Source organism: Melanotaenia boesemani, chromosome 8 (assembly GCF_017639745.1).
Source record: "Melanotaenia boesemani isolate fMelBoe1 chromosome 8, fMelBoe1.pri, whole genome shotgun sequence".
NCBI lineage: Eukaryota > Metazoa > Chordata > Actinopteri > Atheriniformes > Melanotaeniidae > Melanotaenia > Melanotaenia boesemani.
The window spans coordinates 14,509,710-14,534,365 of NC_055689.1; the positions used below are offsets into that span (position 1 = coordinate 14,509,710).

The 24,656-nt window shown below is 39.0% G+C and overlaps 1 protein-coding gene across 4 annotated transcripts in view; it reads right to left on the minus strand.

Moving 5' to 3' along the window:
- Window positions 1–24,656, minus strand: part of epha4b (eph receptor A4b) — an 82,158-nt gene that overhangs the window by 14,206 nt on the left and 43,296 nt on the right. For all 4 annotated transcript variants that reach the window (XM_041992864.1, XM_041992863.1, XM_041992865.1 and 1 more), the window contains 7 exons: window positions 23,598–23,933; window positions 22,693–22,805; window positions 19,201–19,363; window positions 17,264–17,372; window positions 4,869–4,936; window positions 4,175–4,300; window positions 3,823–4,008 (listed from right to left, as the gene is read on the minus strand). In XM_041992864.1, the coding sequence (XP_041848798.1) occupies window positions 3,823–4,008; window positions 4,175–4,300; window positions 4,869–4,936; window positions 17,264–17,372; window positions 19,201–19,363; window positions 22,693–22,805; window positions 23,598–23,933 (1,101 nt within the window). The remainder of the gene's footprint in view (window positions 1–3,822; window positions 4,009–4,174; window positions 4,301–4,868; window positions 4,937–17,263; window positions 17,373–19,200; window positions 19,364–22,692; window positions 22,806–23,597; window positions 23,934–24,656) is intronic.

A 24,656-nucleotide genomic window follows, 5' to 3' on the forward strand; every position in this document is an offset into this window, starting at 1 on the left:
TGATTGTTTGTCTCCTTGTTTGTCTTTTTGCTGGTCCTGTGATGGACTGGCGACCTGTCCAGGATGTTCCCCGCCTCTCGCCTGAGAGCAGCTGGGATAGGCTCCAGCCCTCTGTGACCCTGAATTGGATTTAGTGTGTATAGAAAAGGGATGATGGATGGATGATTTTGATAGTTAATTAATCATTTAACTAATTATTGTAGCAAAAAGATGACTAGCTCACAATTCTAGCTTCTGAGTTAGGTTTCATTTCATTTGCTTTGTTTTGTAGTAAACTAATTAACTAATTCCCCATGGACTTACTAGAGTTGGCTGTATTAACAACAATAATAAATAAAAAAATTGGGACATTGTCTTTTGCTCTAGGAAAGTTTTATTAACAGTGTCATTCCTTAATTAATTGAGAAGATATTCTTTAAAATGATCAGTTGTTGCAGTGCTATTACAGCACATTGTTTATTGTAGTATTGAGCAGTAACTACCTTCCACTTTCAGTGACAGACCACTATTTAGCATCTAGATTTAGCAGGGGCATCAATCTAAGACTTGGGAAGGTACTTATCTTTATTTTCTGGGGCTATTTTTTCAAACGTGTTATTTTCCCTCTCTGACTACTGATATTGTTACAGCTGCTACTTTTGCTTTGCACTACTACAGCAGAAAAGCAATTACTCCCAGTCCTACTTAAACCAATACTACTTCTGTGTCTACTTCTACTTACACCTACACAAACCAATCCAGCACACCTGAGTCCGGGACAATCAGGGTCAGCATGTCTGATTAGACTGAGGCCAATGTGAAGGGACCAGCTGGTGCCAGAGAAAAAGGCCTGAAGGAATTATTGACCCATCCCAACTCTCACCCTCTTGCTCACACATACACAGCTTGGGCTGTGACCTGTGAAATTACTGCTCTGCTAGTGAGATTTGTTTCTGTGGGGCTCTATCAGCTCCGCAATGTGCCGTGAAGACAGGTGAGAGAGGAGACACAAAGAAACTCATGTAAAAGGAGGCCTGCACTATTTCCATGTTGAAAAAAAGGGTGCATAAACAAAAGTTATAGTCTAAGAATACAACAAAGCGAAGACTATTTTCATATGCTGAAGTAAATTGCTTGGACATTTATCATGTAGTTTGCTCTGTCAGAAAATTTCAAGTACATGATGTTAATTATTACAATTAATTTGGCATGTCTACATGTCTGTCTCATAGCTGGGATGGGAAAAAAAAAAGTAAAACAGTAGGGAGAAATGAAAAATAAGTGCAGTGGAGTGGCATTCATCATATGCATACTGCTGAATATTCATGAGACTAAAAACACATCCAATCAGCATAATGAATGATTAATATTCATGATAGATGCCTGTGCTTATGCATTTGCTCTTTTGTTGGTGGCCTAGGTGCCACTGAGCGCTGCTGTGCGGTGATCTGAAGATCTGAGTGGAAGAGAACAGGGAGACTGATGAGGGCAGAAACTCAGGTTCGTTTGTCTGCCTGCATGTTTACAATTCTCTTTCTTTCTACTGTCTCCTTACTTCCAGTTTTTCTTTGTCTGTGGATCGCTCATAAAACGTCTGCATAACACTGGGTGTCGGATCAAAAGACAAACAGAGCTGTAGCACCTGGGAACAGGAGCGGCAGAGCAACGAGAAGCTATATCAGACTGTGCCCTTAATAACCATATAAAATGGTATAAAAAGGTGTTTTTTTTTACTTTTCTTTTTGTTTTTGTTCTTTGACAACCAAACAAGCAGAAAATCAGGACTTACTCAGAGGTCAGAAGTGCTGCCTGTTCACTAGGCACTGCTGCACAGTAAAAATCAGCATGACTGTGGAATTACTGTAAAGCCAACGCCTGCATGTAGAAACTACCTATATTGATGAGTTTTCCCTTTTTTTAGTTTTATTTTTTTTATAAAAAGAATCACAGAATCAGTGGTGGAAAAAATATTCAGCCGTTATAATGTAAGTAAAGCAGAAATAAATCAATGTTCTGAATTTGTCACATCACAAACAAATGTGTTGTTAAACACTCAGCCAAACATAACTGATTAAAGCAATCATGAAATAAATAAAAATAGGTCTCAAAAATCACAGGACAATGAGCAGTGCTCTCTGCTCGAAGATGCTAGGGGTGTGTCTGTGAAACACCCTGACTGACAGATCTCAAATCAGCTCAAATGAAACACAAGGGCTGAACAGAGCTGCTCATTTTTACCAGCAATCTGCAAAGCTGTAAAATCTCAAATGCAGAATCCTGGTTTCATATTTTCTTTCTTTTTTCTTAATCTGGTTGTTGGTGAAATACTAGAGTATTTAAACATTGGCAGAGGTAAAGTTATATGAGGAGTGTAAAGAGAAAAACACTGATTGCTGAAGCTGTAGCCATCATGTGAACATCTGAAAAGTGTTACAAAGGTAAAACAGCTGAAAGACATTAGTTTAATCTATTAAGAGCTTGTAAAATCTACGCTTCATTTTTTTTTTGGAACTTTTTGGTCACCCACACCCACATAGATATGGGGAAAACATGCCAACTCCACACAGAAAGGCACTGGTAGATATTCAAACCGGGAAACTTTGGTATTTACACCATTTTTATGCCTCTTCTAATGTCATCCATTGTGGAAAATCTTCATCATTAAAGTTGCTAAAACCTAAAACTGTCAGTTAAAATTAAATGGAGTTAAAATACAGTATTTCTCTCTAAAGCCGGAGAGAAGAAGTTCCTTAACATACAAAGGAAATAGGCAAAGTACTAATTTCTTTTTATTTTCCTTGATTTTAGCACATAAGTACATGTAAATGTACCATGTAAGTAAATGTATTTATTGAAGTAATTAATAACACAGTAGAGTAATTAAGTAATTTTAGTTCATTTGTATGTTTGTAAAAGCTTCTGACCCATATCTCATCGTAGGTTTGAATAAAAGCCATAAGCATGATGGAGATGATGGGAGCCTTCTTATAAACACAATGATGATTATTATGTTAGACCTGTCATTATCTGCTGACTGTGCTGCTCATAATCACATGAAAGCTTGAATTTGCTTGTATGTACTTTAGTCTGAAGAACTACTGGGTTATAAAGGCAGTTATACTGTCTGTCTTCCTTCAGCTTGTTTTTATGGTTCTTTCCAACTCTGTGAATCAGAGCTCCAGGGTGCTGAGCTGGAGTTGTGCATTTAGTATTAGGATGGTCCCCAAAAGAGGGAAATGTCCAAATTTAGCCAGCTTAACATGCCTGTTCAATGATACTGAGGATAAATGACAAAGAATGAAAATTAAAAAAAGAGAGTGAGAAGGGCAAACTTGGATAGACTGAACTTGAGAGACAGCAAAAGAGAGAGAGAGAGAGAGAGAGAGCTGGAAAGCGATTGAATCAGAAGATTAGACGGACACTGACTGGGAGAGAAAGCAGGCGCGTGAGATAGGGATATGAAGGCAGGATGGATGGAGAGACCAGTGATAACGAATCAGCTATCTTGTTGAAGCAGGCCTGTGTCTGTCTCACCTGCATCGACACACACACTCGCTCTAATTGCCCAAACACAATCATGTGAGGTAAACAAGTGGCTGTTCGAGAGGTGGACAGTTGCATCACATGCACACTGCCATACGTCACCACTGTGTTACCATGGTAATGGAGCTTTTATCTGATACAGGGTCAGCTCTTTTCTTTTTACAACACCACAATCTCTGCTGTGTTTCAAACTGGTATGTGACACCCACACACACACACACAGTAAAAAAATGGTCAACAATCTGATGTAATCATAAATACATGATGGTACTGTTTTAGCACGGGTTTGCGTTTACTCACATTTTGTGACGACACCTTCCAGCCTAATGATGTTTGGATGGTCGAACTGCCCCATAATGGAGGCCTCAGACAGGAAGTCCCTCCTCTGTTTGTCTGAGTATCCTGCCTTCAGACTCTTGATAGCTACATAGATCTCTCTCTTCCCCTGCACACGCAACCGACCACTGCACACCTCCCCAAACTCTCCTACACAAACACAATCACACAAAAGCATGATTATAACCTAAAGGACTTATACAATCCATTAATATATATACTTCAGTTTTGTGATTATAGAAGCTTTTCTTTCTTGAATGTTTTATTTAATTCGTAGTTAATGAAGAAATTCTCTGCTGTTATGCCGCCAACTCACCAGCTCCAATGACTCTCTCTATGCGAATGTTGGAAGCGTCTATCTCTTTGGCAAAGTCTCGGACAGCCTGGTTAGGGTCTTCGTAGGTGTGAGGATGGATGTAAGTCCTGCTGCCTGGAAGCTTCACTGCATGTTGAGTTGGGCAGAGATGTAAATTAACAACTTTAAAAATGTATTGGAACAAATTCATCCTAAGTTGTACGATATTAAAAGAACATCAAGAAGTTATTTTGCCTGTAGAAAAACAAGCTAATGTGGCTTCAGTGGCTTACTCAGAGAAACTTATGTTGAAATGATAGTTAAAGTGTGGGTGCTATCTTTTTAGTGACATGATAAATAATTACATAACGATGCTCAGAACTTCTTTGTTAGCAGTGGTGCTAAAATGAGTCATAATTTTAACAGGAACCCATAAGGAATGCAGCTCTGCCAGGAAACATTTGTGCGAGAAACTGTGAAACAATGTGTTTTATTCAGCTGAGAAACCTGCAAAGTTACGTGGCTTTTTTTTTTCCAAAATTGGCCTTTTGGATGTGAAATAACAGTGAATTTCATGGTGTTGGCACATTAGAGATTCTTCTCCAGTCTGTTGTTTGCAGGTGTAAAAACAGTCAGTGATGTGATTCATAACAGGTAGGTGTAAAGTCTGGTTTTCCATTTGTGTATGAGTGTTTGCACATGTTTGTGCCTTTACCTCGGCCATGTTGGAATTGCATCTTTTCTTCATCAGGATCCTGCTTGGCTTTGATGTATCCACAGTGCCTGAAAAAGAAATGTACAAATGTATTAGGATGTTGTATAGTATGTGAAACTGCATACTAAGTAATGACAGTTTTTACCCAAAATGAGGCCAACATATTCTATACAGATGTGTAGAATTTCACTTTAAATTAATCCTTGATCTTTTGGATCTGCACACATCTGTTTGCAATATCAAAACTAAGTTATTTCCTGGAAACCCCCCTACAGTACACTGCCAACAGCTGTGTACATAAAACAATAACTACATACTTCCTTTAGTTTCTACATAGTATTTGACAAACCTTAAGAAACCAAAAAAGTCCACTTTCTACATCTATTTTTTTTCTATTGCATCATTTAGTTAAAATCTCCTTTTTCTCTTTATTAAACAACTCTGTGTGCCAGAGAGTTATTCACTAACTCACTCCCCTTTTATCCATCTATAGACATGGTCATCAAAGACACACATGCACACATGGTTGTATGCCCTTTGCTCACCCCACTCTGCACACTTGCATACACCCTGCGGCGCAGGTTAGTCCAAGGATCATTGTAAAATATTGGCATATTGATCAACTCAATCCTGCTGTGCAGCTGTGAGGAAGCATTAAACTTATTTGGTTTTACAGACCTCACAGAGAGTTATGTTTGTGTGAGTTTCATATATCTTTCCTTTAATTTGTCAGGCCTCTTCCTCAAACACAGTCTTTACAGGCCCTAATCACCAATAATGCTGTCTCTAAGATTTGCTGTTATGCCTCAAATTTTGCAAAAAAACATGAAACGTAAAAGCGCTATAACAGTTTGCTAACCACAACATAAATACTACAACATCTGCTATCCTTTCTCTTTGATGAAAAGAGAAGGCTGTATGTTTCATAATGTGATGAGGAAGAATTAGATGGGTTGGGGGAGTTGTAAATGTCTGCAGAAGTAATTTAAAGGTTTTTGTGTGTTTGGTGGCCGAATCTTTATTTTATTCATTAAATTTAATTGTAATTTATTGCTAAATTTGGAGCAGCAGAGGACTGGCTTAGGGTTACAGGTCTCCTTTCTTTGTACAGGTATAGTAGCATCCAGTCAGTATGTCTGTCTATCAAGAGGATAAATTGATTTGGGCTCAAGGCCAACAGCAACTGGGAATCTGCTGCACAGATGGCATGTGATTTAAGAAAGCAACGGAGAGGAGGACAGAAGGGAATCGGAGACTGAAAGAAACAGCGGGCAAAGATTTGATAAAGAAATAGAACGGAGAAATTAGATGAAGACAAAAATAATAAAGGAGGAGAATAGTAAGTGGAGAGGAGACAGGGTAATGCGCTGTGACTAAGAATGAGACAAAGCAGCAGAAATGGGGAAACGTGGGGTTTCACTTGCCTCAGTAAATTTGGAGTTTAATCCTTGTGTTGATTTTATACAGCTGAATGCATACTTTAACCCAGACATCAATAGGCTGTCCTGGGATTACTAACACACACACCCAAAGAGGCACACATGCATAAGGGTAGAGATCGGTTGCTGGTATTTCAGGGTGGTAATGTTCTTAAAGAAGGGTAGTTGGGTCCCACCTGGTTATCAGCTGGGCTCTTGCTTGTGAAACACCAAGGGACGATCATTACCCTCTTGACTCACAGTCACATATACTCAGTTGCTCGGGGGCATGTGTTTAAAACATATGGGGAATGGGGACACGGGTGACACCTCTGCTCCAACTGTGCGCCTGCACATCCCCCAGGGATGCAGCTGCACATACACACACATGTAAATGTGCATGTTCTGCAAAAACGGGTTCAAAACACTTCCTCATCACTGCTGGATGTCTTTCAATGTTAGTGTGTGTGTGTCTCAATGACTGCATGGCTGCATATGCATGTGTGTCTGATGGGAAATGAACACATTTCCATAGTAATTACAGAGCAACTCATTCCTCCTCTCCAGTTAGAAGTGTCATGACTCATTAGCGCTGCAGTCTTAAACATGGCACAAAACCTGACATGGCTGCGGCTTTTGTTTCCCCTCGACAGCTGTGTCTGGATGTATGTGTTTGAAACAGATATTTAATACCTTCAACTGAATGCAGCTGACCTCCAGTTCATCTGTTAAAGACACTAGAATTGGACTCAGGAGGACAATGTGGAGGCGATTTTCTGACGCCAAGGGTATTTATTTTCCTATTTTTATTCTTGATTGTTCACATATGAAACTGGCAATAGAAGAAATGTACAATGGAACAGGATACACTCTCATTTTTATCCATTTCAGATTTAAACAATTAGGCTCTCTTTAGCAAAAGGTACATCACGATTTGACTTAACTGATTCTTAATTTTTAGAAAAAGCTAAACATTACTTTTTTTATTATATAAAGAAAATTATTCATTATTATTACTGATGATAATTACTATTTCCCCATTCTGACAGGAAATGCATTATTAGAATTAACATTTTATTGTTAACCAAACCCCTTGGTTAATGATAAGGAAAGACAGGAATCTTAGATATTAGAAATGTAATTCCTGACCTCCTGTGACAATTTATTCCTGACATTTATGTTAACTTATATGTAATTTTGGCTATAATATTAATGACAATAAAATATTGACATAATTAGATAGTAAAACTAATTCTAATTCAATTCACTAATTCTAATTGTAGTCCACTGTAAATAATATTCTACCACCAACCAAATATAGCCATCCATCCATCCATCCATCCATCCATGCTTATTCTAATGGAGCGTCTCGGGGGGCCGGAGCCTATCCAACAGCTACAAGGTGAGAGGAAGGCTACACCCTGGACAGGTCAGCAGTCTATCGCAGAGCCCCAGTTTGCGATATAAATCCATATTGTGCTTTGTCTCTTTGGAGCGCAAGTTCAAATCTCTAAGATCTGTTACTTTTTCCTTCTCCACCTCTGTCCTTTTCCATAAAATGTGATCATTTTGACCAACTTTTGAGCCAAAATAAATCAAAGCTAACCAGACAATAATGGTAGTAAGCTAACAGGTAAGAGGAGTGCCCTCACAAGATGGCGCTCCTGTCCCAACACTAAACATGTTGTAACATATCTTCACATTCTGTATCACATTGACATTCAAGGGTCAGTAAAACAGTAGTAAGAAACATTTAAGTCTCACATTCTTATATATACATATAGAGATTAAATCTTAAGCAACATTCTTGGTCAAAATAATGTTTTTTTTTTTTTTTTGTCAAGATTATCCTTATTAAATGCAATTGCACAGTTTCATTGCACGTGTCTTGAGATAGAGTTTTTGAACCACCAATTGGTATTTGTTCATTGACCATATTTTTTAAAGCAGAAGAGCCTTAAATTAACATTGTGACTTAAAGGGAATCACAGTTCACTAACCAATGAGCAACGTCATGGTGTCTACGCCCAGGGGCGTAGCATGAAATTCTTGGCCCTATGTACAAGCCATCTTGGTGGGCCCCAATGTAGACTTGATTGATAGTTCTGAGACATAATTTTTCCATTTTATAAGACAAAGATAATAAATAAAATTGCCACTTAGTTTAACCTCTAAATGGCAAAATGGCTTCTCTAGCCATTTTCCTGGTTCATCTGGCAGACACACTTCTGCATTCCTCTCCCTGTCTTCCTGATCCTCTTCTTTCCTCTCCTCAACCAGTCTTAACTTTCTTTGGGAAATACATGATTTTCTCCTCTGGCTGTCTGGCTGCGCTCTGTATGTAACTTAGTCTAAACCGACTAAACTATTTTGCACAATTTTAGAGGGGTGATAGGGCCCTCAAAGAACATCCATCATTACTGTAAAACAAAATTTATTCTCTCTGCACCTTCATTTAGGCCAGTGCTTCCCAGACTTTTTTTCTCCAAGGCCCCCTTTTCTTCGTAAACAATAACATCAATGTTTGGGAACCACTAATTTAGGCAAACGGACTTTGATTATCATATTAATTAATTATAAATTTTGAAATGGAACATTTTTTTTTATTCCAGGATATTCAAGCACCTCCACCCTTGAGTGGTCCGACGCCAGAAAAACATGGTTTTGCTTACCACTGAGCCACATAAAAAGACTTTTTGTCTGCTATTGATATGTTTTTGTCTCAGGAATTCACAGAATAAACGTACAGATTCCTGAGCTGAAACAGGAGAAAGACCTTCTCCTTTTACTTCTTTCGCCTGCATAACTGTAGTGTGACATGAATACCACCAGCCGCTGTGGGTAAAATCACTGCTCTACTTAGCTGACATCCAACTCCATTATACTTTGCATGCTCTGAAGTAAATACACATGTCCTGCATGTTGAGTCTTAGATCCATCCTGATTTAAACTACACAGTCCAGCAGTAATCACATTAAAACACACACATTCATAGACTGCCTTAACACTATCACATCCCAGCTCTCACCTTTCTCTCAGCCTTTCTGTTCCACTTCAGCGAGGACAACAGGCTATCCCTGTCCTCCAAAGCTACCCACTCCACATTTGCATATCAATTTACTTTTTAATATAATACTCTGTCACTCGAGACCCATTTGTCATTCCAGTAGAAAGCCTCCATCCATATATTAATGTCACTGTAGCCCCTCCTTCATTTTCCTCTCTTTTTCTCTGCCTTGCTGCAGTTTATCTCTCTTAATTTTCCCTACTGAGTGAAAACAGTGGCTCATAAAAAAAAACCAAAACAAAACAAAACAACACAAAAGCTCTTATTTAATTCTTTTTTTGTTTATCCTCTGGGAGCAGGCTCTTTCTTCTGCCCTGTATGCTGCTGCACTGTTTTTTTTCCCCCACAAAAGAAGAAAGCATAGACAGGAGAAGCTGGAAAGAGGAGTAAAGAGAGAGCAAGAAGGAGATGGAAAAAGAGAGTGCTGACAGGCAAGAATGCACAATGGGGGTCCGAGCCTGCATACCAACTAACAAGCAATCAGATGGAGAGAAAGCGTGAGAAGAGGCGTGGAAGCCGCCATAGGAATAAAAACTCCAAGGTTAACATAAGGGAAGAAAGGTGAGGCAGTGTTTGAGCAGGAACAACAAGAGCTGAAGATAAAGTGGAAGAAAAAGAGAAGTGAAAGTTCAAGAGGGGAAAGAGTCCAGCAGGAAAAGCAACAAAGGAGAGATCTTAATAAAAGGGAAGAGTGAAACAAAGGATAGAGAAGTCAAGCACAAGCTGCATGCAGTGAGAATTAACAAGGACAGAGAGCAAGTACAACATAATCAGTACATAATTCAGCCCTGAAGGGAAAAAGTGAGAAAGAGGATAAGTGAGATAGGAACAGATGTGAGAGCGAAGAGCATCAGGCAACAGCGTGGATGCAGAACAAGCAAGAAAGACTGAGAAAGAGCAAGCGTCTGCATCTGGTGGTTAGGGCTGCACAGTATATCAGAGAAAATGAAACCCATCGGTGAAACAGCATTTTAAGTTATACCTTAATTAACCCTACCTCATAAAAAGCAACATTCATTTATTGTTTGAACTCACTTGCTCCCACTCAAGATAACAGGAAGCTATTGGATCCCACTCTAGCATACACTGCCCTGAAACCAAGGAAATGCATTGGGCAGGATGCCAGTCCATCATAAGCCAAACACCAGATAAACTCAAAAGAATAATTTGGAGTCTTCAGTCTAGTTGACACTAGGAAGGAACCAGCTCCCTCTGAGGTCAACCACATGAACATGAGGTGAATACTGAGCATCAGTGTGTCTTTCTGACATGTGACAGCTCAATAATTATAATTCATGTGGCCAGCCCCTTAAAAATGTTCATTTTTTAAACAAATAGAGTCAGACATCTTCATTAGTATTTAGATTTTAGTAAAATGTCTCTTCTCAGGATGTCAGGACTGTAAAGTCTGACCCTTGCAGGCCTATAGTTAAACCTGCCATACTTGTCTTTTAAATGTTATCTACTTTTCACATGTTCTCATCCTATAACAAAACCAACAATAAAATAATGAAAAATCTACTTCCAACCTATAATAAATACATTTCAATTCTAGCTATATTTGTATTTTTGTGAAAAGTGCTTGTAGTATTCCAGCTCTTCATTCATTGGTCTGTTAGGCCTCAGGCTCCATTCCTGCTTCCATTTCTGCCTCAGTTTGACCTCAGGCTAATGCAAGAGACGCAACATGTCCAGCTCTGAGCTGTGCCGACTTGTAACTCCTTTGATATTAATCTGATATAATTAAAATGAGTACTCAGTGATTCTGCTTTTTTTTTTCCCTAAAGCTGGACAGAGCTGTGTGTGGTTAAGAAAATGTCCATCATGTGGCGGATGTGCAGTCAACACATGGCTCATATACTGTATAACTTAATTCTCTGACAGGCAGTTTCTTAGACTGTTACAATCTTCAGTTCAAAAGTGATATGTCAAAGAGATTGTTTGAATCAAATAAGAAAAGCAGGGGAATCGAGAAGGAAAAACATTTGGGGGTTGAAAGGCGAGAGGCAGGGACACAGGATGACAGCAGAAAACAGAAAAACTATTAAATAAACACAAGGGGAGGTAAAGATGAGATCAAATGAAGGAAACCTTTAGCAGGACAGAATGAAAAGCTTGATTGTAAACAGAAAAAAAGGCTGAATAAAAGAGACTAAGGTAAATATGAAAGATGGAATAACCTTGAAAAAAAAAGTAGGACACAAGCCAAACTTTAAAAGCATAAAATCAAGGACCAGAGATGACAAGTATTTTGTTTGGGTGGTGATGTGTTTTTTCCTTTCTTTTCTCCTTGCCCTTTGTCTTCTCTTTCCCTTTGCTCTTACTTCCTCCTCTCCTTTCCTCTCCTCTTGTCACCTCTAATCTCATCTCTTCTCTTCTCCTCTCCTCTTTCATTTCCTGTCTCCCCACATTATTTTCCCTCTGCTAATCAGAATGACTAGAAAAATGAAATCAGTAAATCATTAGTCACCCCTCCAGCATGACACAATGAAATGACACATCTATCCTACTTTCTCCATCACTCCCTCCTCACACACACTCCTAGGTAAACCCACACACACACACACACACACACACAAACACACACACACCCTGCTGTGGGTATCTGCTCCCATCATTACTCATGATAATAGTGATTCCATTTAATATCAAGCTATTAAATAAAAAATAATTACTGGGAATGAAATCAATGGATTAAATTCACTCTCATTATTTCACTGCAAAATTAAGCCTCCTTCGTCACCTGAAAAACAAAGCGCATTCCCTGCTTGGCTGCTAATAAACACAACAGTTTATAAAAGCTGATTGTGGATAATGAAGAGTCCAAACAGCATGAAAAAAACAAACTAAAGCTCATGTGAGTCTTCAGGAACAGGAGTGAGTAGGACTTCTTTCTTTCTCCCTCTTCATCTTGGCTGTTTTTTTGGCACCGGCTCAACACTCTCTGACCGCAGTGTAAAAAGATTTACTCAGCTTGAGCTAATTATTAGAAAGGGGAAATGATTAGCTGAAGAGTTATGACTAATAAATCTGTCCATGTTTCATTAACACCCTGTTTGGAAACATTTCATTTCCAGGCCTCTCATTAAAGAGAGTGGTAATGGAAGAAAAGGAAAAAGAAGAGGAAGAGGAAGAAGCTCTGCTTTGGTAATTGGTGTAATGTAGCCGAATTTTTAACAACCTGGCGAAAGGTCAAATACAAGAGGGTGGAACGAAGCATGTCATCCGCATCATTAATTGAAGTGTACCTTTATATTGGCTAACAGATCCATGCGTGGATATTGGTGTAAAACTAATTTCCCTAATGATGTTACTACACTGGCACAACTTGATTAGGTCAAGATGATAATGTATGCATTTGTGTGTGTGTGTGTGTGTGTGTGTGACAGATATATTTTATTGGACTGTAAACTTTAAAACCATGCATGAAAACAGTTGTCCAGTTATTTTGATCTACTGCAACATCTGTTCATTTCCATGTCATGCAGCGACTACCGCACTGCTTTGTAGATGCTTTCTAGGCATTTTGCAGACACAACTGTATTTGGCTACACCCTGCAGCTTAAGCACCATTACCCAAGCAGACAGAAGTCTGCCTAATGATATTACACCTCACCACACTGGCCTGCTTTTGTTTAGATTTGTATACACTGAATCTTTTGGCTGCCAAGTCATTATTAGTGCTTAAGGAGCAAACAAACCACCCACAGAGGAAGAATTGCGCTGATAATTTCTTTTTTTAACCTCTACCAAATTCACTGGACTGTGCAGCAATCATAACTCCATTATTTCAGCCTTTGTACCTTCCCCCCCATCCCTTTAAGATTTTCCTGAACACAAAACTGAAAAACATTCACCATTCTTCTTTCTCATCAGTTTCCCCTTATCATCTTTGAAAATTCAAACATACAAACACACACACACACATGTTTTGAGCTGTTTTAAACTCAATCAGTTTTGTAGTTATTCAGTTTCTCGCAGCTCTTTTCACTGGCTGCCTCTTAACGCTGCTCTCTACTCTCTCAGCGGCATGTTTTCATTAGCACACACATCCCTTTTTTTCATCCTTCCTCTCCTCTTTTGTGTCATGAAGTTTTCAAGAATAACCCTGGGCTGCACCACAGATGCTGCGGAGGTGAAAGAGCTTCATCACATAAACATACATACACATAAACAGGAGATGGAAATGTGTTATGGAGGTAGAGCTGTTATTCTTCACTATTAGAGAGACTGAGAAGTCTGTCTGGCACAATAAACAGCATTTTGATGGCTCACTTTTTTTTAATATTGTTCCCTTTCAGCTGTTTACCTTGTATTTTTGTAATACTCTGCAATAGAACTTTTCTTGGTCTAAAAAGTTGATATCTTAACATTAATGTAAATGAGAAGAATTACAGAAAATCATCTATTGGACTGAACCACACTGCAAGATGATGGCTTGTGTTCTTTTTAATGTCAAACTCATTTAAAAAAATAGTCAATTTCTAACTTCTATCAGATTTTAAGTCATTTTCCTTTTTAGGATGTGAACCCCTGCAGAACATCTGCTGCTATTGCAACGGATATACAGCAAAAAAAGGATGACTTTGGGACACAAAGTAGATGAAACGGCTTAACATAGATGGATCAAATTCACACTGACTTCTTTCCAAAAGTCCTACATTAAAAAACTTGAAGACAGAAAATAACACACACGGTTCTGGCGTATAACCAACGCCTGCAGCTATTCAGTAAAGGAGATGTTTGTAAGGCTGGAGCATCATTAGGATGCAGACAAAAGTCAGGCTCAAACATGCACAGGCAAACATGAAGATGCTAGGAGGCAGAAGCTGTAACATGTTTAACAAGGAGTGAGAGAAAGTGAGGACCGAAGGGGCAAATGCTTTCTGAGTGAAAGGCCATCTGCTGAAGCCATGACTATGCCAGTTGCTTGCAAGCTCCCCGTCGTCTGCACCTGCCAGCCTGCCAAAGCACCCTCAGGAGGACAAAAAGCACAAACTTCACACACAAACACATGCTTGCACGCATTTACTCGCCGAGCAATAATGGCATGCACACAGCAATAACTGGTGTGATCTGTCAGCGGCGTGCTGTGTCTGAGGAGCTTTGGGTGTTTTTTCATGTTTTCCCTCCTGCAGTAACAATAGCATAACAGCACTTTATTAAATGAGAACAGGAGAGAACAGAATAGCCTGCAAATCAGCCCGTTTATGAGGCATAGCTGTTCAGTACACTGCCAGCAACGGCTGCAGGACCAGTTATATGTGCCTGAGTGGGTTATGTGAGAAAAAGACTGTGTGGGCATACATTTTCAGTCATAAGAACCTTCAATCAAGCTGTGCTAAATGTGATCAGGATTGTGGATTTAAAAGTGGAAAAGCACGAACAAAACCTCAGCACTTCCATCCAGTTTAATGATTATTTAAACAGCTGGCATTTAGGGAGAAAAGGGGGTCTTATAAATGTCTGGTGGAAAATCAATTAAAACCTGGCTGACTTTCAATGTCAATTTCAGTTTAATCATTGTCCACATTGAGCTGGTCGCAGCGAATACATCAGATTGTCGATACATCCATCCAAATGTAAATTTCAACAACAGAGCAGGAAATGAAAGTCAAAGGGCCAAAAAAAGGGGGCGAAATGAAGAGAAAATCAGCAGCAGGGAGGGTAAAATGAGCGTATGGAGTAAAAGAGTGAAAGAGAATTTGACTGACAGATAAGATGGGACAGATGAAAAAAGGATGTATGTGCAACACAAGAGGAGATTAGTTTTAGATTTTCTCCCAATTTCTCAGAAACCTCAAGGATGACAGTCCTATTGCACATAACAGTGCAATCGCCCACCCATCATCTCTCCTTACCCTTCCTCCTCCTTTTTCAAACACACTTGCAATCCAGCTTTTCATCTTTTGCTCCTTGCACCTCTCCTTTCCCTTGGCTCTCCTCCTCTCTCCATCAATCTCCCTTTCTTTCGCTCTCTCTCTCTCTCAAGCCTCCGCCTCTTTCCCTCTGTCTTTCACACACATCTGAAATGCGGCTCTCTAGTGACACCTGCATACTTCAGATGTACCTTCTCCCCTCTCTTTGCTGCAGCCTGTCAATCCCACTGCCTATCTAATATGTTTATTCTCCACTTGTGTCTCTCCCTTACCCCCCTTCTGTCCATCTTTCTGCCCCCCTGAGCACTATCTCTCCCCTTCTTGTCACTGTAGTGATGTAGCTTTGATCCTTGTTTCATTCCCCAGTTGCAAACATGGTACACACTTAACCTGGGAACATGCACCCGCATGTTTTAAAAGATGAATAGATGAGGCTTAATAGAAATTAATAATCAACGTCACCTCCTCACGAATGTCCACACCTTTCAGTGTAAGAGGAATACACACACAGAGGCAGAGAGACCTGGAACTGATGGCAGGGCATCAACCCTTCTGTAAAACCTAGTTAACACCTCCCAAGCCTGTGAAACCTGATTAGTGTGTGTGTCATCATGTGCGTTTATAACTAAAAATGTTTAACAGGTTGTTTTCCTTCTCAGATGGACAACCCCATAATTCCCATCTGATTAAAAACAAGTTTATGTGTTTCTGTTCATGAGTGTAATATGTTTGTGCATGTGTGTGTCCACCACATAGGACAGATTCTGCTGATTACATCCACCCTAGTCAATAGTGAATAGAGCACTCAGCCTGATAAGCAATCACCTGAATCAATACTAATGTTTTTAGTGAGTGTACACAAGTATGAGCATGTTTGCATGAATGTGTGTGTGTGTGTGTGTGTGTGTATGGGGGTGTGTAGCTCTTAAAATGTGGCTAATCTAGTTGAAACTCATGAAGGACAAACATTAGGTTACAGGTACGGTAAATCACGGATGCTTGTCATCCTTTTTTCCCTCTCCTCCCTTCTCCAAAAAGCCTTCACCTAACTCAGATCCTTTCATCTTCTCTCCTCTCACCAGTCGATGCTCTTTTATTTTCCTCTCTGCCCCTCATCTTCTTCTCCTCTTTGGCCTCCATTGAGACAGAGCATTAACAGCCGTCTAACCTTCAAAGAGAGTGACCATAGAGACTCCACGCTCTTCACATTCAGAGTAACACAACCTTTAGTCAGACTTGTGCAGCTGTGTAAATGTCAGAGGTGGACAGCCAACTTTTTCCACACCCGCAAAAAAGCCCCCAGAGATAGAGAAAGAGAGACAGGAGACCAGCTTATGTGTACATGAGTGCATTTGAATATAACCAGATAGGCTTTCTGCAAATTAGATGTGATGGGTTTTAACTAAATGTTAAAACTTGATGAAGTTCACTCACGGAGTTTCAAGGGTTCTAATACTGCTACTTATTTAATTATCAGTCTATCAGGGAAAATTCATAACTACGTAAGTTGGAAATCTTTAAAAACTGTTTACAAATATTCACCTTTTTAGTCTTGTGAATATTTTTCAACATCTCTAAAATTTTTCATCATCAGTATTTATCAGTTTATCATAGTGTGGCACCATGTGTTCTCAAAGACCTCAGGCTTTAAATCGTTAAAATAAAATTTAAAAATGTTATTCTCCTAAAACCACTGGTCTTACACAAAACATACAAATACTTACAAAGATAGTGGAACACCGTTTATCAGGTACAACAGGTGTGGATCTTAGTTTTTTTTGTTTTTTTTTGGTTAATTTATATATTTATTTATTTATTTTTATAGTTTCTGACATCTATGAAATTGTCTAGCAAGGAGATAAATCCTCTGAAGAAAACACTTGATCTTAAACAGTCTTTGAAATAATTTGGTTTACATGGGATTGGAGGATGGTAGCAAAAATAGATATTTATAGGCTTCCACTTTAAGGTAATTTTACTATTTGACATAAAGGATTTTTTCTTATAGTGGTGATTTTGTGTTGACCCTACCTTCCACTGACAACAAAGCAGGTCACCAAGAAGATGAGAAGAACGATTCCACCTGCGATAGAGACAGCCAGAATGGTGGATTGGTTGGGGTCCCCTATGGCCAAGACGTCTGCAAAGAAGAAAAAGTGAACAGACTGGTTTATTAAAGCAAGCATAAATAAGGATGGAATGGAATCAAGGATGTTTTCTACTGGAGGGCGGTGATGGGAGAAAAGATTAAGGGTGGCTTCGAGTTAAAAAAAGACAGCAAGATGGCAAATGTGGCAGAGGCAAGATGGAGAGAACATGAAATATGATAGCAATAGAAAAGAGATAAAAGACAGGTGGAAGGAGGGGAAAACGAGAGAGCAGCAAACCACCACAAGAGAGAAAAGGAGGTGGATGGAATAGTAAGTAAGGCCCCTTGATGAAAAGCGCTCTCCCTCTCTGCATCGCCTATGAGGGTATGAGAGTGGACGTGAAAGCCATTCCCATTTGGCTGCGCTGTCCAAATGGATATGTTAACAGTGCACATAACAAGGCTACCGCCGAGAACTTTCTGCAAAGATACATCGATTTTTACGCCACACCAATCGAGCCATTACTCAAAACAAATACCCCATTTATCTGGCTTAGCTAAGCATGAGTGGGTGTGTGTGTCTGTGTGTGTGCACTAAATATGAATATGTATGTGTGTGTGCGTTGAGAGGGCAAATTAATACCCCTAGGCAGGCACAGACTGGCATTGATCTCCCATTGAAGTTGGTGGCACACACATAATCACATTTAACGATCGACAAAATTGATCTGATTAGAAAGCCTTGATGTGATTTTTAGAAGATCAGCTACACTGTGTTTTACAGTGTTTCACTTCAATTTGAACTTGTTGTTTGAAGACTCAGCAATGGTTTAAATAAATGAAATACTCTGCCAGTATCCTGACATATGAAATGAATCAGTTCTGATGTTGCACAGGACCAAAACCCAGCTTTGAGTTACTTTTATTAACTACTGAATGATTTATAGGTCAATATGTGCCTTTTCGTGTGCTGCACAATGAAAATATAACGCATAAATATACATATAGCTATTCATTCCACTTTGCCTGCCTGTCTGGGAATCAAAGATCACTTTAAAGAGGACATTAAGGGGTTTCTAAAGCAGAAAATCCTCGAGCACACAATGAAGAGATAATGAAAGTGGATGAAAGCAAACAAAAGAGAAATGGACTCGTGGCAGAGAGTGTGACAACATTATCTATGAGATTCAACATGAGGTGTGTGTGTGTGTGTGTTTCAGGCCTCAGTATCTTAGATTTCTCTTCTGATTTTATCTGAATTTAAGTGAAAAGTTTAAATTATCGCACTGAAATGCTAAAAAATACCTGTATTCAGAATGTGTGCTGACTTTTTCTGGTGCGTCACTAACATCAATTTTGCTCCATTAGTCTGTGTAAATTAAGATCTCCAAGCTGGGGATGCTTTTCCTTTTTTTCCCACCCTTTCTTGTCAAACTGAGTTGTCTTCCTTGTACCTGATAAGTATTCCAGGATACTTTGAAGCTACTGGTTCAGATACATCGACGACAACCTGTGAGGCTGCCTGGAAGTCTCTGTCTGACAGCAGAACTGAAGAAGATGTTTGGATGAAAGTGAGCTATTTTACAACCATCCCCAGGATTGATTTAAACTGTGTGAGAGATGAATCAGACCCTTAACACATTTGATAGAAGATGACAGCACATTTTGCTGTGCTGTTAATCTTTGTCCTTCTTCTTGGCCTGCATTTTTAGTTTGGATATATGGTGGGTTGCTTTTGAAGAAGCAGAATTAATCAACTCTAACTATAACCAGTACCTGTTATTCCATGTTCAAGCTAAAAGCTGCAGGGAAATTTAAAATATAGGAATACAGATGAAAATATATCAAACCAGTTGTTAAATATTTCATTATTCTTTACCTTCATGACTTGTTTCCAGTTCAATCTCTCCACCGTAGCTCCCGTAGCCCCCATCGGTTCGAGCCCTAACCCTAAACACATAGGTGGTCCCTGGCTTCAGCCCATCCACTGTCATCATGTTGGAGCGAGTCTTCAAAACCGTGTAGTTCTGCTCCCGCTGGTTCTGCAGTGAAGGAGAGAAAATTAAATATTAAGTGAAAAATATTAACTGTAAAATAAAAAATAAAAGAAGTACAAGGTACGAAAACTTTAAAAAGAGTGTTATGTAGGGCGATGAGCCGTGGTATTGAGAGAGACACAGAAAATAGGAAAAGCTGAAAATAATAAAAACCTCAATCCGTTGAATTTAAATGTCTCTAGGGACCAAAAACCCCTCACAAAGTTTTCATTTGTTCATCACTGGACCATTTGCCCGCATTTGTACATGAGCATCTGTCAAGTCCTCGATTTTATCATCTGTACACTCTGGGGCAATATGTGGTTACTAGTCCCGCTCCACTTCATTCTTCGACTACCTTGTGAGTGTGTGCCCTTGCTTGGTTGTGTGTGTGTGGGAGGATGAATACAGAATAAGTGTGTCTGTCAGTAAGCTCATTCCCTGCAGAGAAGTTGATACTCTACCTAATGGAAAAGACTGCACAACATGGATTAATGCTATTTTACTGTTAACACATGCTAATACACACATACACATGGACGCACACACTCGCAGTCTTAATTTCATCACCTTGGCTGTGTTTTACAAGGTTTGTTCGACAGATGTGTGGTTAATTAGCTTGATGTGAGCAGCAGAGGAGACGTGAGGGATAAGGAGGTAGAAACAGAGAGATAGAGAAATGTTTGTGATGAACAAGTCATTAGAGACGTGCCCTTAGGCTAAACCCATATCTTGCCAGCATGGAGATGAAGCACAAGAGAAAAAGGACTGAACGCGTTGGATTTAAAGTGTTACGGAGACACTCCAGGATTTTGTGTTGCGCTAAAGGAGCAGTTATTTATAAAGATGTTTTGGGAGAAACATTCCCTCTCATGACAGGGATAAAATCAGAAGATTTACACTACTTTGATGCATGCCTTTTAAGTATGATGCTACTGCCCAAACATAACAAAATTATCCTGCCAGCACCTTAATGAAATGAAATGTGGTGTTTAAATGTTTTTTTTTTTGATGGGTACCATGTCCTCCCTGATGCAAACTGTACTGAAGCATGAATTAATTATGTGTCAGATAAAACTGAATGTTAGGTGGGGGGTGCCTGTTCTAGTTAATTGAGCTGACTAATTGGGGTATGGTGGGCTTTTTGGGAGGGAGCAGTCAAAGAACAAATTGGAAACCTATGGTGAAGTGTGCTGAATTGCAATACTATTAACAAGGGCTAAATGCTGGCTCCAAAGCATCCTTGGCTCCATTAGATTCCCATTCAAATGTCAGTATCTCATGAAATACTGAGTCTGTCCCCCCCCCCACACACACACATTTCTTCATGGTGTTATTAGATAGATTAACTTATATTGATGAATGAGATTATGGTACCTGTGAAAATAATTCCAAACTTAGGATTCATGCATATTGCAGTATTTTTGCTTTCCAGGCTCCTTAGTTGGTTTTCAGGTAATTTTTGGCATTTGATTGAAACAAATTCTACATTTTTATGAATGGATTTACAACCTCGTTGTAAAAATCATTTATAACCAAACCCACATGCAGCCTTATATTCATGTGGCAATGCTAAAACATAAAATGGGAGAAGCAATAAGATTTTTGTTCAAAGGGGAATTACCAACTGGTGCTACCTGTTAGTTTGCCTCAGCATCATGAACAATCACATACCGTGGTTCCCCCATATTTGTTTTCTAAATAAGATCCAAAAATTACTTATAAAAAGTTATCTATTTAAATTATCAAACATTCGCTTACACAGCCATGAGGCTGCACTAGCTAACTGCCCGCTAACCACCATCAAAAAACATAAAAGATTTAAATAAACAAGAAAAGAAAACAAAAGGCGGTATGAATAATCAAGCCAATGAAAAGTTCTTTATAGCCAGCAGCAGGTGACGCAGCCTTCTACTATACTCACTTGACTTGTTAGACATTCACTTACTGATTTTATTTTCTTAATGATAAGGCTCAACTCTTCTTCAGTTCAACATAATGGTAATTTTTAAAAAAAATATGTTCCCATTTAGAGTGAAATAGACAGTAAAGCTGGGTATGCCCTTGGGCTGAGCTAACTTATGACAGATAAGTCATTATTGTATGGCAAATGGACGGGGAGTGGATGGTACAGCTAAGTTTGCCATTAGCGGGTAACCTGTTCTTCCCCCTAAGCCAAGGACACACAAGCTGCCACACAGACAGACATGCATGCAAAGTGTCTATGGCTTTTTAGTCGGGAACTCTAAACATTCAGTCTCAAACACAGAGATTGCATTAGCCAAAAAATCAAGGCGCAGGTTTTTGGTGTCAGTTTTCCATACGTTATGGTCTTTTGTATCTGATGAGCACTCTGCATGCTCAGTTAAACTTTAGAGGTTTTCAAAAGGACTATTAAAAAAAACATGGTTTCCAATCTAGTCTTACTGTTTTACGTCTTAAATATGAAAATTCAATTCAAATATTTTGTTTTGTCCCCAAGGGGCAATTTAGGGGGTTACAAATAAATGGATTTTGAATTTCATCTAATTTTTATCTTTTAGAAGTACTAACAGAAAGAAGAAAGTGGAAACACAAGTGTTTTTCAATAGTCCTTATACAATAGCTCATCCAGACCTGGGAAATCTGAAAAACAAATTCCATATTTTCCCTGTTTTCTTAAAACCCTGCAAACTCAAGGCAGATAAAAAAAAAAAAAAACAAAAAAAAAACAGTAGTTGGTGTCACTGCAGGAAACAGAAAAATGTAATGTGAGATAAAAATAGCTCCAACAATTTAGCAGCGTACATAGAATTCCACTTACTTGACCTTCCCTTTCAGGGGAGTTGGAAACACATCAGTGGCCATGAAGAGAAAGGCAAAAAAAGGCCCAGTTCCAGAGCCATTTCATAGTTTTTTTTCTTTTAAATGTTAATGCAGTAACAAGGTGTTGCAACATTGTGGGCCAGCATCTCTGTGGCCTTAGAATAATACAAAAATTCTAATTATCAGGTGATGCAACACAATCATACAATTCTACGTTGTCATGCCTTCTGTCAATAGATCGCTTTAATTACTGAAACTAGATGTCTGACAAAAGCAAACAAACAAACAAAAAAACAAAAAACAAACAAACAAACAAAAAAAAAACCCCAAAAACAGCAGAACCTTTTTTTTTTGTTTATAGTGGTAAAATAGATGGATCTGCTTACCCATCATGGAACCTAATAACATCTATCAATCCTGATAAGATCTATTTGTAATATGCAGTCTTTTATAAATAAGATTAAAATAAAATAAAATAAAATAAGGTGTAGCGTCTGTTTGAAAATGTGTATTTTGTTCATCTCTCTCACCTTCTCATAATAGATGACCTCATACTCCACTATTGCTCCGTTGGGCCTCTCTGGACCCTGCCAGGCCAAAGTCACACTGTCCTTGCTCCTCCTTTCCTTCAGCACTACGCTCACTAAAATAAATAAATAAAAAGTAGGAGATAAAAACATGAACAACAAAGAGAATTTAAAATATATGAGAAAACATAAAACTGGACAGAGATTTGGTGGGTTTCCTGAACTAATTCAGTGTGAAGACCTATGATGCATTCTGCATGTCTTGTTAACGAGACAGCCTTCAAGGTGTTATATACGGTACACGTCTTCAACGTGTGTGTGGTGTGTGATCTGTCAGTGTCTGTATGCGTGTCTTTGTGTGTGCGTTCAATACAGACTATAGTTATGAGTAGCATGTGCACATCTTAATGAGGTTAACAACCTCGTACACCCTTTTCACTTTTCCCCTGCCTGTCATTACACATATCCCTAGTATGAGGCCTATTAGTCATCACCACCCTGTCATACACACCTCACTCACACAAATCTCCCACAGTCCCACACTGTGACAGAGACACATATGATTAAAGATGTGCAAGCAGAGGTGCAGAGGTGTCATTTTTGCTATCGATGTAATACTTCACAGCAGCAAAATTAGAGTTCTCATGTAAAAGCTTAATGCTGCTTCTTTCAGTCTGTTTTTAAAAATAGGCTTTAATACAGAACAAGAATAGTTCCTGCGGATAAGCGCTCTTCCCCAAGAGGATTTTCTCATCAGCTTGTAAAAGAGAATATAACTGAAATCCTGCAGAATCCTTTATTTAAAAGTTACTGCAATTCAAACCCTGAAAAACTGAGCCATATGAAGAACTATTCTGTGTCTGTAAAACAATCTTTGTGTTTACATGTGGACGTGTCTACATTCTCACCTGTCTGCGATGTTGTGACATTTATGACTACTGTTCCAGTTGGTGTTGGACTTAAGTTTGACACTCCATTCTGGCTCTCAATGGTGAAGCTGTAGTTGGAGTCCGGCTGCAAGTCGGTGATCAACACAGTGGCAGACGAGAGGCCAAGCTGTCTTGGAACAAAGTGCACACTGCTGCCGCAGGGTGTGCACTTCTTGCCATCACCGGTGCACTTCCTGCAGTGGAGCTTATAGGTGATGTCTCCTCTGCCTCCCGTGTCTCTGGGCGGCGACCACTCCAAGGTGACACAGGTCTCGTTCACTGTTGAAATGGGGTTCTCTGGAGCAGATGGAGGACCTGATAGAAGATGCAGGGGTAGATTTGTGTTTGCACTTTTTTCTTTTGTATAAGATGAAACATTTTTTTTAATTTATCTCTCTTTTTAACTCAAGAAAAGATCAGTTTTTTTGGTGCACTAAGTAATATAACCTTTTTTACTCTATCCTTGAAGCTTGATAAATATGCTAATAAGAGCATTCCAGCTATTTAATTTGAAGCTTATAAAAAACAGTTTAAAATCAATGCAGAAGGATCAGAAGCAGAGGTATATTATAATTAATACCATTCTTGTCTTATAATGGGACCTGTTTTTACCCAGAATCTAACTCAAGCTGCAACATTTCCATTAAAGACTTAAATTACTAACAGCATCTCATGTTACCTTGAGCATCTAGCCTTAGGCAGATAGCGGTCAGCATCAAAGAGGCATGGTGAGTTTACATCATTTGAACAAGACTTTTAAGAACCAAATAAAAACAACAACAACAAAAAAAGATCTCAACTTTGGTAAACAAGTTGTATTTACTTACTGCACCGTCTTCTCCTGCCTTCATTACTAAAATTATGTCTACCTGTTTGGCAGTAAAATAGACTCAACCCATCAGTAGCGATATCTACATATTCTTAAAATCTCTGCTTCATGGCACCACTTGTGGTCAAATATTATCACACACTAATACATGACTAATACTAAAGTGAAATGTAATTGTAATCATATGTGCTCAACTATACAGGCTAATC